Below are 14388 nucleotides of genomic sequence, written 5' to 3'. Positions count from 1 at the left end.
ATTATTATTATTATTACTTTGCTTTTATTTTGGGTCACACCTGGTGATGCTCAGGGGTTACTCCTAGTTCTGCACTCAGTAATTACTCCTGCATTGCTACGGGACCTGTATGGGATGCCAGGGATTGAACCCAGGTTGGCTGTGTGCAAGGCAAATGCTCTCCCTGCTGTACTGTCGCTCTGGCTCAGGACTTTGGTTTTTAAGCATTCTCGAAATCTGCAGTGAAAATAACGGGTGGAGTCCCCGGGGATGTGCAGGAGCGTGGTTGCAGGGTGCTGTGTAACGTAGTTACAGCGTTGGGGTCAGCGACACTTTCCCAAGTGCTGCTGGCTCCAGGGATTGTAGTCCTCGGACCCCCGCAGGACAGAGTCTGAGTCTTCTCTTTCCTCCCGCCCCTCAGTGCAGACGCTCAGGGTCCCAGGGGTTGGGGGGCGCTGGGGGTTGTTTGTGTTTTGTCCCTGTTTCATGATGCGGGCGCTCTCTCTCTCTCCTAGTTCCGGGACTACTGCGCCATCTGCCTGCGCTGGGAGTGGCCAGGGGCGCCTAAAGCGTTGGAAAAGTGCAACTTAGAAGCTGCCTTCTTTGAAGGCCACTTTCTGAAAGTCTTGTTTGACCGAATGGGAAGAATTCTCGACCAGGTAATAAGCGTTCATCTGTCCATTTTCATGCTATTTGGCATCCTTCACTTTGAGGTTAGATTAAGCCTCTGTTTAGATCGTGAGCAGCTTTTATTTGTTGTCTTCATTTTTCTGCGAGGTGACTTTTTCCACGCAGGCCTCGTTCATTAAGCGTCCCTTTGGCCTGATAGTTGTTTAGAGAATTGAGCATTTCCCTTCCCAGTCGGGGCCCATCTCCGAGTCCCGTCCCTGTTTGGGGGTGATTCTAGCGCTTTCCTTTCATGAACGGCTTCTCCTTAGCTGCCTTGTGAGCAGTGCAGCCAATGGAGTAAAATGTGTCAGGTTCAATTCAGGGACCTTAACGCCATTTCAGATTGAAGCTTGAACCCAGTGATCTCGTTAAAGTGACAAAACTGCAGGGACCTGAGAGAGAGCATGGTGAGTAAGGCACTTGCCTGGCATTCAGCTGCCCTGGGTTTGATCCCTGGCATCACATACGGTCCCTTGAGCCCTGCCAGGAGTGACCCCTGAGCACACAGCCAGGAGTAAGCTCTGAACAAGACTAGTATTGCCCAAAAACCAAACAAACAGGCTGTAGGGACCTGGAAGTGTAGTGCAATGGTTAGGGCACATGCCTTAGCAGAGATTCAGTCTCTGGTACTACTCCGTCTCCCTGGGTACTGCTGGGTACCAGCCTGGACTCCCCAAGTACTTCAGCCTCTGAGCAGCACCTTATCTTTGATTTTCGTTGAACCAGGTGCTTCGAAGTCCTGGTGGGACCCTCCAGGCCTCCCAAGCACCATTTGGGAGATCCGTCTTCCCGATATAATAATAGAATAATAACTGGATAATAGCATCCTCTCATTTCCACTCATAAAACAAACAATAGCATTCATTTTCATATGCGGGATATGAGTTTTCTTAAAGAAAATGATTTTCTTATTCCATGGTGGATAGACACTGCCCTTCTCTGGTTTGTCACCATCCCGAGAGATGCCAGGAAATGTTGGCTTCATGGTCACCTCCTGCCCTTCTCCTCTTGGTCTGGATAAATAAAGTGGCAGAGTTTTGAAATGGTCTCCTCGCTGGGAAAAAAGCACTCTGCGTAGTATTTACTTCCACCTACAAATTGAGTTAATCAGTTTGGAATTAGTTTTAAGTTGTATATTAAAGTATTTGTTCTTTTTTAGCATTTTAGTTAAATATTTATGCAAGCATAGGGAGTTATAAAAGAAATTTACTATTCTAAATGGATTGTCTTTAATAACCAGAAAGCCAAATAAAGAAATTACCATTTAGGAAGTATTTCACTGGCTTACAGACTCCTCTCAGTAGTTTCTGATAGTAATTTGTAAAGAGGTAGAGTACATTCCCTCAAACATAATTAACGTTCCTATTTCTAGTGTTTGGTTGTTGTTCATTTACCAGTTTGTATTTTAGTTTTCTGAATTTATTTTTTTATCTACAGTCCTGGGGATTGAACCAAGAGCTGCAGGCCTGGAGGTGCCCTCTCTGCCCCAGCTTTTTGGTTGTTTTTTTTTTAAATTATGTTCTATAAATCATGGATATGCAAAGTTCTCGGATAGCCATAATTCATGGGGGGGTGGTGTGTGTGTGTGTCTGTGTGTCTGTGTGTGTGTGTGTCTGTGTGTGTGTGTGTGTGTGTGTGTCTGTGTCTGTGTCCACCCCCAGCAGTGCTCAGGAGCTATTCTTGGCTCTGTGCTCAGGAGTCACTCTCGAGGCCTCGTCCCTGTCCTGTCTTTCGGCCCCTTTATTCTGCGTCTTTGTGCGGCTTGGCGAGGGGGAGTTGGGCTCTGTGGACGCGCATGTGCAGGATATCAAGTCAGCCCTCCTGAGAAATTTTGACCCGAGAGCTCTGAACAGGAATGTAAATTTTCAAAAATGGTTTCAGGATCTTCCAGAGTTGAAAGATTATTTCCCCTGAGTCTTCCCTCCTCTTGATCACTTTCTTCCTGCAGCCACAAAAAGGAAGAGGAGACTTGGAAGTGCCTTTTAAAGTTCTTTTTATTTCCCCAGCCAGCAGCGTGCCGTGCGAGCCCGGATTATACCCAGAGTGTCGGCCTTCCTCCCTGCTCCCTGGCGGGTGGGCAGGACTGGTTTCTCCTGCTGTGTAAACAAGGGTCCTCGGCCTCAGGGAGCCGACTTACAGCTGCTAAGTCACGGGGCCCAGCCTCCAGGCTTTGTCTCAGTAAAACCCGGGATTCTCCAACCCTGTCACGGAAGAGAATTTCCAAATCAGATCCTAAGAGAATTGTCAGGCCTGGTGTGCTCCGTGTCTTTGATTTAGTTCTGTTTTCTTTAGTTTTCAAAATGTTCTGCTGAGGCTGATGTGTCCCTATGTTTTCTTAGTATGTATGTATCTTTAATAAGGTGAGGGTCGCCTGGCAAGGTTAAACATTCTCAGTGGCTAATACAGAGAGCTGATTTCTGCTTGCATAATCAACAAGTGACCCCGTCAAGTCTCTCTGGCATGACGGTATTGTTGGAAGGCGAAGTTTTAAATGCTTCTTAATGTAGATATTTAGTATAACTTCTGTCTTTTTTTTTTTAAAGATGGCAAAAATGCGACTATGCAGAGCATGTAATAAGAAAAAAATATAGGGCGGCTGTCCTAAGTTCTTACATTTCCCCTCCCAGTGAAGGGTTTGACCTGAGCCAATTAAAGAGACCGTTTGTCACGTCTTTGTATTCCTAAAGCGATGTCAGTATTCAAGCTTCCTCACTTCGACAAGTTTGAAGTCAATTAAACATGCAGTATTGAACCGGGGGAGATCCCAAGCGGTTAGGCCTGGAGTCCCATCCCCCACACCGCCTCCCTTTCTGCAGCGCCGCCAGCTGTCTGTGGTGCCAGCACCCCCTACTCCCCCCGATGTCCGGGCACCATTATCCCTGAGCACAGCACTCACACCTGTACCGACGGCCCCACCGAAAAACTGCAGAATGTTAGATTCGGTATTATTAGACGTTAGGGCTTTAGTGGAAGATGATGCCAGTAAGCTTCAAAGTCGCAGTTTACTGTCCTCAAATTCAGACGAAAATTGAGTGTGTGCCACGTCCATTCATCATCTCTGAAAAAATCTTTCATTTCACAAACGATCCCTTTCATTGTATTATCCGCCACTGAGTAAAGTGACAAAGGGAGCTGGGTGGGGAAAGAGGACAGGGGTCAGGACACAGGCGTGGCGCACCAGGCCTGGTCCCACCCTTGGCACCGTGCACGGCCCCCCAGCCTCTCTGAGCACCCTTAGGAGTGCCCAGGAGGCCCTGAGCACTGCAGCATGGGTCTGCTCGGCCCCAGCCCCACCTGGCCCAGGCCCTGGCATTCAACCGTCAGGCCCGGTGAGTGGGGAATTCCCAGGCGTAAACCCTGGGCCTCTCAGCGCTGCGCCCCACCACCCCTGATTATAATAAGGACATCCAAAATAATAGGTGTAAAAGCACTACTAATAATCTCCCAAAAGGCACCTGTGTTTTCAAGGGCGGCCAGATAAAGCGCAGGGATCATTCAAAGGCAGGGTGGAGTAAAATCATGCCTGAAACATTTTTGTTTTCACATTAAGAAATAAAGTGACTGGCCATGATGCGTGTGCGTTGGTGTGTGGTGTGGGGTTGCTTGGGTGCCGCAGGCGGCGGTGCCTAGCGGAGGCACCGCGTGTGCTGCGGCTGCTGGGTCAGGGGACCCCGTGGTGCTGGGGAGAGGAGAGGGGCTTCCTTCATGCGAGCCACATGCTCCTGCCCCTTTTGTGGGGGAGGGGGTCCACCCAACAGTACTCAGGGCTCTGTGCTCACGGATCATTTCTAGGGAGCTTGCAGACCATATGAGATGCCAGGGCTGGAACCCAGAGAGGGCACGTGCAGGGCAAGCGCCCTGCCCCCTGTCTCTGTACTGTCTCTCCAGCCCCTGACCCCTCAGTTGTAAATTCTTTTTCTTTTTTTTTTTTTCGGGGGGAGGGGGGTGTGTGTGGGGATGGCGTCACACCCAGCGGTGCACAGGGGTTACTCCTGGCTCTGCACTCAGGAACTAACTCCCGGCGGTGCTCAGGGTACCGTATGGGATGCTGGGAATCGAATCCGTATCGGCCACGTACAAGGCAAATACCCTACCCACTGTACTGTCGCTCCAGCCCCCATCAGTTATAAATTCTTAAACTTGCTAGAAGGGCCCAGGAGATAGCCCCGAGGCCCAGTGCACACAGTTTGCTTGCCCGAGTTCACATCCCAGCAATGCCTGGTCCCTAGCACCACTGGGACAGCCCCCCATAAGCACCAGGCGGGAGACAGTCTCTAAGTCCGCTCACATATGACCCCCGCAGAACCAGACAAGCAAACAGAATGCTAGAGACTAAAACAGATATTGTGCGAGGGGGGAGGGGGGGATGCAAAGTTTAAATGACAATATCCATGTTCAAGTTTGTGTGCAATATTTAAACTTTTAAGTGTTGGATTTAGTGAACTAAAAATCTAAATGACCTACTATGAACACACACACACACACACATACATACCACACTTAAGTTGTGTTGTAAATGATTTTGTTCACATTCTTTAAGCAGAACACATTCTTTTAAGGTTTGTCATACGTTTCCTTTGTGCCTAAAACACATGTCAGGTGTGTTCATTGTTGTCAGTTGAGCCTGGAAGAAGGCTGTTCTGTTGCACACATATGTAATCAAGGGGGAGAATTTGCTGTCCCAGTTGCTCTGTCATAGGAGGACACATCTCCTGTCATTCTTAAGACTAGGTTTCAAGTGAGTGATGCAGGGGCAGTTTCCTTTTTTGCCTGGAAAAATCTGTGTTCACAATTCTGGTGTAAGTTCAGAAATGGCTCAAGTCAGCCTGAACGCACAGGGCTTCCATTCTGTTTTGTGCAGTTCCGCTGTGACCGCATCTTCCGTATCTCTTGGCTTCGGTTTAAACAGTGCTTGTCCGTCACTCGCATGCTCGCTTCCTAGTTGGCCTTCACTACGATGCGGGTTTGAAAAGATTCTCCATGGGTGAGAGAAGAAAGCCATGCACGCTCCCTGCTGGACGGGAACCTGGGGCCCGAACCCCCGCACATCTCTCACCCGGCTCCTTTGCAGCTTCTCCCAGGAGTCAGTTGGGTTCACCCACCCCGCTTCCTTGGACGGCTGAGAAGGAGAGAAGGAAGGTGGGGGCGGGGGGGGGTTGACTGGACACCCTCTGCAAAGCAGCTTTGGGTCGTTCAGGTGAAGAGAAGGTGCCTGTTGAAAACGCAGGCCTAGAACTCATGTCAGACTGCGGTGCTCCCTAGAGAAGGGCAGAAGGGCTGCAGACAGGCACGCCCCAGTTTGTGGGGGCCAGTACCCTCTCGGGGAATACAACGAGCCCATCTCTCCTTGCCACCTGAATTTTCTCATCTGCCTCAAGGCACGTGGTGGACATTTCTAGCCCAAACATTTTATCCTGTTGGTGCATCTCTGTGATCTGTTTCACTCTATCTTTATACTCAATGCTGTGAGGGACAGGCAGTCGTGGGATATTCAGTGAGATGAATATCCTTTCTAAAGTCAGACAATGGTATTTTAAGAGGAGTTGAGCTTTTCTGGGGATTTTTGGGGGGGAGGGGTAGTTGTACTGAAGGCTTCCTGTTTGTAATTAATTTGACACTGTTGGTTTTTTAAACCAAAGTCTTGAACTGTTTCATTAAACAGTTTGTAGAAAATAGAGACATTATGACTGCTGTTGTTTGTTCCTAGTTGTATTCATCTTTTAGATTTTAGGACTATTTTGTGTGTGTCTCGCAGTGAAATTTGAATAATACAGTGAGAACCAATTTAATTAGCTGTTTTTCTTGTGGGGCTTTTTCTTGTAGGAGAGCTTGTGGAGGGAATAATAAGATGGTAGATTTCCTACTCTGAAGAGACAAATTAGTCAATCAAATACTCGTTACATGCGTGATGATTAATGCTGAAGGTCTTCCTGTCTCATCTGTCCGTAGCCGTATGACGTAAACTTACAAGTGACCTCGGTGCTGTCCAGACTGTCCCTGTTCCCTCACCCCCACGTACACGAGTACCTTCTGGACCCCTACGTGAACCTTGCTTCCGGCTGCCGCTCCCTCTTCTCTGTGACTGTCAGGGTGAGTTAGGGGTGTTGTGGGTAAGAATTTGTTCATTTATTCTTCCCATACTCTTGTATGGCGTGAGGGCACGTAATGAAAAATGGTAACATGTCGACTTTGATGAGCCATTATTTCACTGCAGAATGTAAAGGGGGAAATGGGAATTTTTTTTTTTTAATTTGTTTAAAATAAAAGTTCCTCCTTGCCCTTTGAGATGGTTGTTACCATGACCTGGGTTGAAGACAGGGGTCAGGCATGTGACACGAGTCACACTGCGGCCTTGTGGATTGTGGGGTTTGAACATGCGACCTCAGGCACGCAAGGCATGTGTTCTTCCCACTGCTCTTCCCCCAGACCCCGATTCATTGGGTCAAACCCAGAAGTGCTCAGGACTTACTCCTGGCTGTGTGTTCAGGGGTCCCTCCTGGCGGGACTCCGGGCACCCTATAGGATGCGGGGGACCAAACCCAGCCAGCCACATGCAAGGAAAACACTCTATCTGCTGTACATCACACTGGCTCCCAATTTATTCTTTCAAATGATGTGAGTGGCTCTTAAATTTTTTTTTTTTTTTTTTTTTTTTTACATTTTTGGGTCACATCCGGCGATGCTCAGGGGTTATTCCTGGCTCTGCATTGAGGAATTACTCCTGGCAGTACTCGGGGGACTATATGGGATGCCGGGAATCGAACCCAGGTTGGCCGAGTGCAAGGCAAACGCCCTACCCGCTGTGCTATCGCTCCAGCCCCGTGGCTCTTAAATGTTAAGGCCTAAATTCTATGAGGCCTCCGTGAAAGACGGTGATGTGAGTAGTGAAAGAGCGCATCCTTAGCCGCTGAAGATGAAGAATGTTTTTTTTTTAAATTCTGAAAAATCCCCTGGTCGTTGGTTTGAGGAACTGAGTTTCTTTTGTGTCTGTGAGGCAGGTGGTTGGAGACCTCGTGGTCCGAATCCAGCGTATTCAAGATTTCACACCCAAACTTCTGCTAGTCAGAAAGCGATTACTCGGCTTGGAACCTGAAGGCCCCATGTAAGTCCCTGTTTTTTTGCATGTTTGGGATCTGAACATTTCACCAAAGCTTGCCGACCTGCTAGTATTTTGAATTAATGCATCGCCTGCGTTCTCTCCCCAGTATCGACCACATCACGTTGCTGGAGGGTGTGATCGTTCTCGAAGAGTTCTGTAAGGAGCTGGCCGCCATAGCGTTTGTGAAGTATCACTCTTCCTCCACGTCCTAAACGCCAGGTGAACGGAGCTGTGTCCGTGGCCTCAGAAAGGATTCCTCCACCCAGCCGGCGAGGATCAAAGCCTTCTGATTCAAGGGTTGCCGGGAACTGGACAGAACCGTTCAGAACCCACTGGAGGGACACATTGGTAGAGTGTTGTACAGCGCTGTTTTCACTGGCTCCTGCGTAATGTCCTTGAATCCAGGATACAATCAAGGAACTTCAGGAAATGAGCATTTCTAGTTGACTGCGAAAAGCTGCAAAATTCCCCATGTCATGACTTTGATGATATTTCTGTTATTTTAATATCCTTTAAGGTAACAAGGCATTTGACATTCTTTGGGACTCAAGTGGCTTATATTCTTTTGGATTAATAAGTTGTAAAAAAAAAACTAATTTTATATCTTTTTAAGGTCAGAATTCTTATCAAACAATAAGAAAAAGTACAAATGAGAAAAAAAAAGTTGAGGAACCATCAGTTGAGTGTGTGAATAATAGGGTAGACTGTACAGAGTACCATTAACATTCTTCAGCTTTTCTAAGAATAACAGTTTAATATGATAAACTCTTGATTCATATGATATATATATATTTTTAAAGAAACATTTTTCTTTCACTCTTTTGCACACAGCCATGTTAGTGCTTGATTTTCATGTCTGAAAATCAAGTTTTAGTTAGACTGTCGGTTTAGACCGTCATTTTTGCGACAACATTGAATTCGTGTTCATCATAGCGTTGGCTGGAGTAGAATATTTTTTAAAGCTGATTGACATATTGGGTTGAGAACCTTCTCTCCCTGCTTCCTCCGAATATTGCTTTAAAATTTGATTTTTTAGTGGATGTGCATGGGAGTGCCTCTGCAAGGGAATACTCTTGAGCAACAATCACGCCAACGCCCTTCTTCGTGTTTACTGTTCAGTTTTTATTCAGTCCTTTATTTTAAATTATTTTAAAGCAACTTAAAAGAAAAAGCAAACAAGTTTACACGTTAGCACGTTCCGATCCCCGGGATTCGTGTGGGTGTGGTCAGTGCCAGGCGCCGTGGGCGGGAGCCTCGCCCCGCTGCGTGTGACAGGCTTGGACTTGATTTCCAGACCGTGGAAGGGCCCACTGGTCCCCTACCCTAGGTCGCTGCTCTACGGCATGTTCTCCCCTCGGTGTCGCTTCCTCATCCTCTCCCTTCTCTTCCCTCTCCCCCTCCTTCTCCTCTTCCATTGAAATCTCCACCTGCCGCATCTTACTCTTCATCTGTCCTTCTGCCGCCGGCCCCAGGGAGCCGACTGTCCAGTCTCCCACCTTGAAAGGCCCCACCTGTCAGCTGACCCTGGAGAAGGGGGTTTCCATGGCACGTTTGCCGGGTCTGCACCGTGGGGCATGCGTGCAGGAGCGTGCGCTGCCCCGCTGACCCCGTGGCGTTCCTTTCCTGACTCATGTTAGAGTTCGTTTTTGCTACCAAGAACAGCCCCAGGAGGCGATGGACATCACCGTCTCTAGAACGCTCCCCACTGCTGTTAAAACATTTCAGTTTTGTGAAAATCTTCCTTAGCTTGTTCTAGGAAATTCATTCATTGGATGGGAGAAACCAGTAGGAGCTCGTGTGTGCATTCTTCTGGAATGATCTTCGGGAGAGGAGGAGCTTTCAGTTTACCGTATTTATTGATCCCCTCTGCACGGGCCACTCCGGCCTCTCCATTTCTGCTGAGAAGACGATATTAAGAGAGTGTAGAGAGCCTAGATGTTTCTTCGTGTTTTCTGTCTTCAATAGATGTGATAGTAATGATGTTACCTCTCAAGCCAAATACAAGTTTATCCTGAATTTCACAGTGGGACCTTCCAGCTAATCCATGAAACCATGCTCAGAAAAGCTTTAATTTTGTGTGTATGAATGCTGCTTCTTCAGACATGATTATATTCCTAAGTTATTGTGATGACTCTGGTTTGCAACCAGAACAATTTAAGGGATAATCTTTTTTAAGTTCTTGATTTTGTTTTTCACGTTTATTTTAGACCTAGAGCTAGCATCTCTCACAAGGGAGTTGAATTTGTTAGGGCATCATTGTACTCCTTTACTAGGCCTTTTTTTTTTTTTAACTGACTTTCAGAAGGTGAATATTCAGCACTCGCAAAACAGTGACTAAAGGCCCAGTGTCGGGTGGAAAGTATCACCTTGTCACTTGATTGCCAGAGCAAATTCCAAACTGAATGTTAGCCTTGCTTCACATAGGTGTTAATAGGTATGCTTAAAAAAAAAAAAACAAAACAAGCAAACAAAAAAAATCCCATTTTCTCTAGCAATGTAGTCTTTGGGTTTGTTTTTTGTTTTTCTTTTTAGTAATGAGCCACGATCTGTACTTGATAGAATTCAGATTTGTCCTTGGCCAGCTGTCCTGTAGCACTCACCTCTTCACCGTGTAATGTTCTCATAGCTGTGCAATATGGGAGCTATGAATGGGTTCATAGCTTTTTGGTTCAGTTGTATATTATTGTGTGTATACATGTGTACATATGTACATATATATCTATATATAAAAGGACCAAAATCCTTGGCTTGCTTACACTATTGCTAGTGTAAAGATTATGACACGAATTTTACGGGGCACAAATTATGGAATTACTTCATAATTCATGGTAGCCTATTTCCATAAATTACTGCATCCGGATACAATTGCCATTCAATTATGAAGTGGATGGGTATTGACAGAAGTGTTATGTCTTATACAATGAAGCGCTAAACTCACAAATGATCCGGTAATTCTATTTTGGGGTGTGTAGTTAATCAGAATATGCATGGTATTGTAATACTGTGGAAACCTGATAGGTCATCATACTTCTGGGCCCTGTAAAATAGTGTTTCTGTAATACTCTGTTTTGCCTCCTGCCTTGTTTACATTAAACAAAGGGTATTGGTAAATGTTTCTATTGCCTGTGCTGTAGCTTACTGACAGTGTTATTAAGGCCTGGGCTCTCGGGCCGTTTAGGAAGACACCCTTCACCTACAGATGGCAGTTATACCTACTCTGTCTTCAAGGAGGTTGTGATCAAGTTCAGTTTTTTGTGCTAACAGTGCATGCTGAAAGATAATCTCAAAATAAATACTGTAATTTAAACAACGTCTTATATTTTTGTCAGAGGCCTAATCAACTATTCGCTCCCTAATAATCACTTAATGCAAAATTGCGCAAGGGGCCAGAACGATGGTACAGCCTGATGGCACTTGCCTTGCGTACAGCCAAGTTCAACCCCCAGCACTGTGTACAGTCCCTTTTGAGACTTGGCCAGCAGTGATCCCTGAGCACAGAACCAGGGTTACCCCCTGAGCACAGCCAGGTGTGCTCATCAAAACCAAGCAAAAATATCACTTCAGTAAAGGAAGAACTGTTTAGTCAAGTCTCAGAAAAGCGAATCTTGGTAAGCATTGATCAGTATGTTCATAACACATAAAATCTTTTTTCTTTGACATTTAAGACAGCTATACTCCAGGCTTATTTTATTTACTTGAGTACTTGCCACAATTCCTTCATTGCAAACTGAAAGGAACATAATAAATGGCACAACCAAAAAGGAGAAATTGAATTATGTAATCCACTGACCCATGATGCGTTTCAGTCAGGTTATCCAAAATAGGTTTAAAAGGAAATAAGAGGCTAATAGATCTGAAGGATGCAGGAACCGTCAGTTGTAGGCATTGAAAGTTGACATTGTCCTGCTTGCCTTGAGCTATTTCAAAAGAAAACTGGATTTTAGGAATGTGTAATTAGATACCCGAAGCCCTGCTGCAGATGGTCACTGACAAAATTTGCAGTTTTTTTTTCATTTAGGAAATTAGTTATCTCCAGGAAATTGCATTAATGTAAAACTGTTCCGGTTGAAATCTGGTTAGAATAACTGCCCAATGAACACTATCCCTCCTTTTTTTTTAAAGAAAAATAAAAGAGCAAAGAGAAACAACATATGGCAGTTTAATGCTGCGTTCAAGGAAGAAAGAGAACTGATTTTAGTTGGTTGTTTGTGCCAGTTAGCAGAGTTGTCGCCTCTGGGCTTGCTCAGCCTGGGTCTGGGCGCTGTTGCTTCTGAGTCCACCACTCAAGGGGCGGCAGCTGTGTGCACTGGAGATGCGGAAGTTAAAGGAAGTCAGCTCGCCTGATAGTTTATAGTAGGACCTTTCTCTTCTGCCTGCTCAGACTAGTCAATATACCAAAGAGCCAATAGGATCGCTTTAGAAGGAACTTTTTTTTTTTTTTTTTTTTTTTTGCTTTTTGGGTCACACCTGGCGATGCACAGGGGTTACTCCTGGCTCTGCACTCAGGAACTACCCCTGGCCGTGCTCAGAGGACCATATGGGATGCTGGGAATTTGAACCCGGGTCGTCCGCGTGCAAGGCAAACGCCCTACCCGCTGTGCTATCACTCCAGCCCCAGAAGGAACTGTTTTAAGGGACATGAAGGCAATGATTCTCCTGACTCCATAGCCAAGCCCCAGCCCAGTAGGACCCTCAGAGCCAAGTGCTGTAGTGTCACACGTGCTTTCATTCAAGGAAGTGCGTATTGGGAGAAGGAAGACCCTTATCCTTCCATTTTTGTACTTGTTTCTCCATCATGCCCAGGTTGTTCCGTGCGGTCGTTTGCACGTTCATTATTCTCTTCAGTCTAAACCGCAGGCTTCATTCCAGTGACTAACTAACATCGGCCAAATCCACAGTTCATACCGGCAGTTGCCAGCCTTCCTCTACCTGTGACTGTGCTGGTCCACAGGCAGCTGAAAACCAAACATGTCACTTTATCAAAACAAAACTAAGAGTTGGGGGCACCGGGGTGCCAGCCTTGCAAGCAAGGACCCCGGGTCCAGCCCCAGCTCTGCTCATCAATAGCTGTTGCCCTGGAGACCTCCAAGCGTCACTAGGAGGTACCAGGCGCCGTTGCAGTGCTGAGCGGCCCCACAATGCCAGGCCCCACACCTGGGCATTGGAGTCTAGCCCAGGTGACGGTATTGCCAGGAGGGGCCCTCAGATTTCCCCCCCACACACTTTTTAGCTTCTTGGGGAGCCTTTTTGCCACACACACATTTAAAAAAAAAAATCCTCACATTTTAGGTTGAGATCTAAAACTAGATTTGCAAAATTAGAAGTGGTTCAGGAAAATACAATGAAAGCAAGCGTGACACGCTCAGCCTGTGAGAGTCGGCAAGCTGGCAAGACAAAACAAAAGCTTCTCTTCAGACAGTTTCTGCCTCGGGCCTGTAATTTATGAGTAAGGAATCATAAAATCAATTTCACTGTAATGCAGAGAGATGAGATGACACACATTCACTGTAGTCTGGATAAAGTTATATTTCAAAGCCCCAAAGATGAGATTCATTTGTGTAATAACACAAGTAATATATTCCTCATTCCCCTCGCAAATAGAATAGTGTGTGAGGGCTTTAATTGATTAGGCTTTCCAGGAGAACCGTGTAGCAAAGATTTGTTATGGCAAACAAATTAGCTCTTTCTTAAACATAATTCTTCCATGTTTCAAGAAGGCTTTTCTACTTAAATCGTTTCTCGTGGCTTTTATCAACAATGGGACACGTCATGGTATTTTTTTTTTTTGCTTCTGTAATCTTGGTGAGCTGCTTCAAGATTTGAGTGTCCTATGATTTTTGTTTCGTTTCAAAAATAATTAGTAGACTCTTCTTTTTTTCAGCGCTGGGGGTCTAAGCCTCAAACAGACAAGGCTTTGCACTGTCTGAATATTGAGCCACATTCCGACACGACCATTTTTAAAAATTCAGTTGCCTCAGTGTTGTTATTCCAATTCCTTAACTAAGGATGAAGTTGAGAATAAAATATCTATTTGTAGGATATAAAAATCAATTTCCCAATAGTTTGTATACTTTGGACTCCTTGATGATTGACAGGTCCCATTTTACAAGGACTGTATTTATTAAAGTATCCAATATGAGACAGAACCAAGCAAACCTTCCTCCGAAAAGACTGGTAGGAACACAGGTGACTGTATTGGGTTCAGACTACACCCTAACAGTTTAAATTTAAAAAAATAGCACTTACCATGCAGGTGTGCATGGCAACTTCTGAGTGTTTTTCTTTGGAATTTGATCTTGAAATTAAAAACACTTTTGCAGTTTTTTTTTTCTTTTTGGGTCACACCTGGCAATGCACAGGGGTTACTCCTGGCTCTGCACTCAGGAATTACTCCTGGTGGCCTCAGGGGACCATATGGGATGTTGGGATTTGAACCGGGGTTGGCCACGAGCAAGGCAAATGCCCTCCCCGCTGTGCTATCACTCCAGCCCCACTTTTGCACAGTTTTAATGGCTGGAGTCTTTCCATCCAGAGCTCATATTATTATTGATATACTCATTGAGTTTGGAGTATTTCAGAGGAAAAGCTGGCATTTTCCAAGTCATGGTACTTACTTGTTACCACTTTTATTTCAAGATGGG

The 14388-nt window shown here is 45.8% G+C and overlaps 1 protein-coding gene across 1 annotated transcript in view; it reads left to right on the top strand.

Annotated features, from left to right (window-relative positions):
• Positions 1-11057, top strand: part of FHIP2A (FHF complex subunit HOOK interacting protein 2A) — a 41235-nt gene extending 30178 nt beyond the window's left edge. The window contains exons 14-17 of the mRNA XM_055119230.1: positions 495-638; positions 6598-6738; positions 7647-7750; positions 7854-11057. Coding sequence (XP_054975205.1) covers positions 495-638; positions 6598-6738; positions 7647-7750; positions 7854-7959 — 495 coding nt within the window. The 3' untranslated portion in view covers positions 7960-11057. The remainder of the gene's footprint in view (positions 1-494; positions 639-6597; positions 6739-7646; positions 7751-7853) is intronic.
• Positions 11058-14388: the final 3331 nt, after the last annotated feature.

This window comes from Sorex araneus, chromosome 11, assembly GCF_027595985.1.
Source record: "Sorex araneus isolate mSorAra2 chromosome 11, mSorAra2.pri, whole genome shotgun sequence".
NCBI lineage: Eukaryota > Metazoa > Chordata > Mammalia > Eulipotyphla > Soricidae > Sorex > Sorex araneus.
Note: the sequence above shows the minus strand (reverse complement) of the source record. Positions and strands in the feature narration are given on the sequence as shown.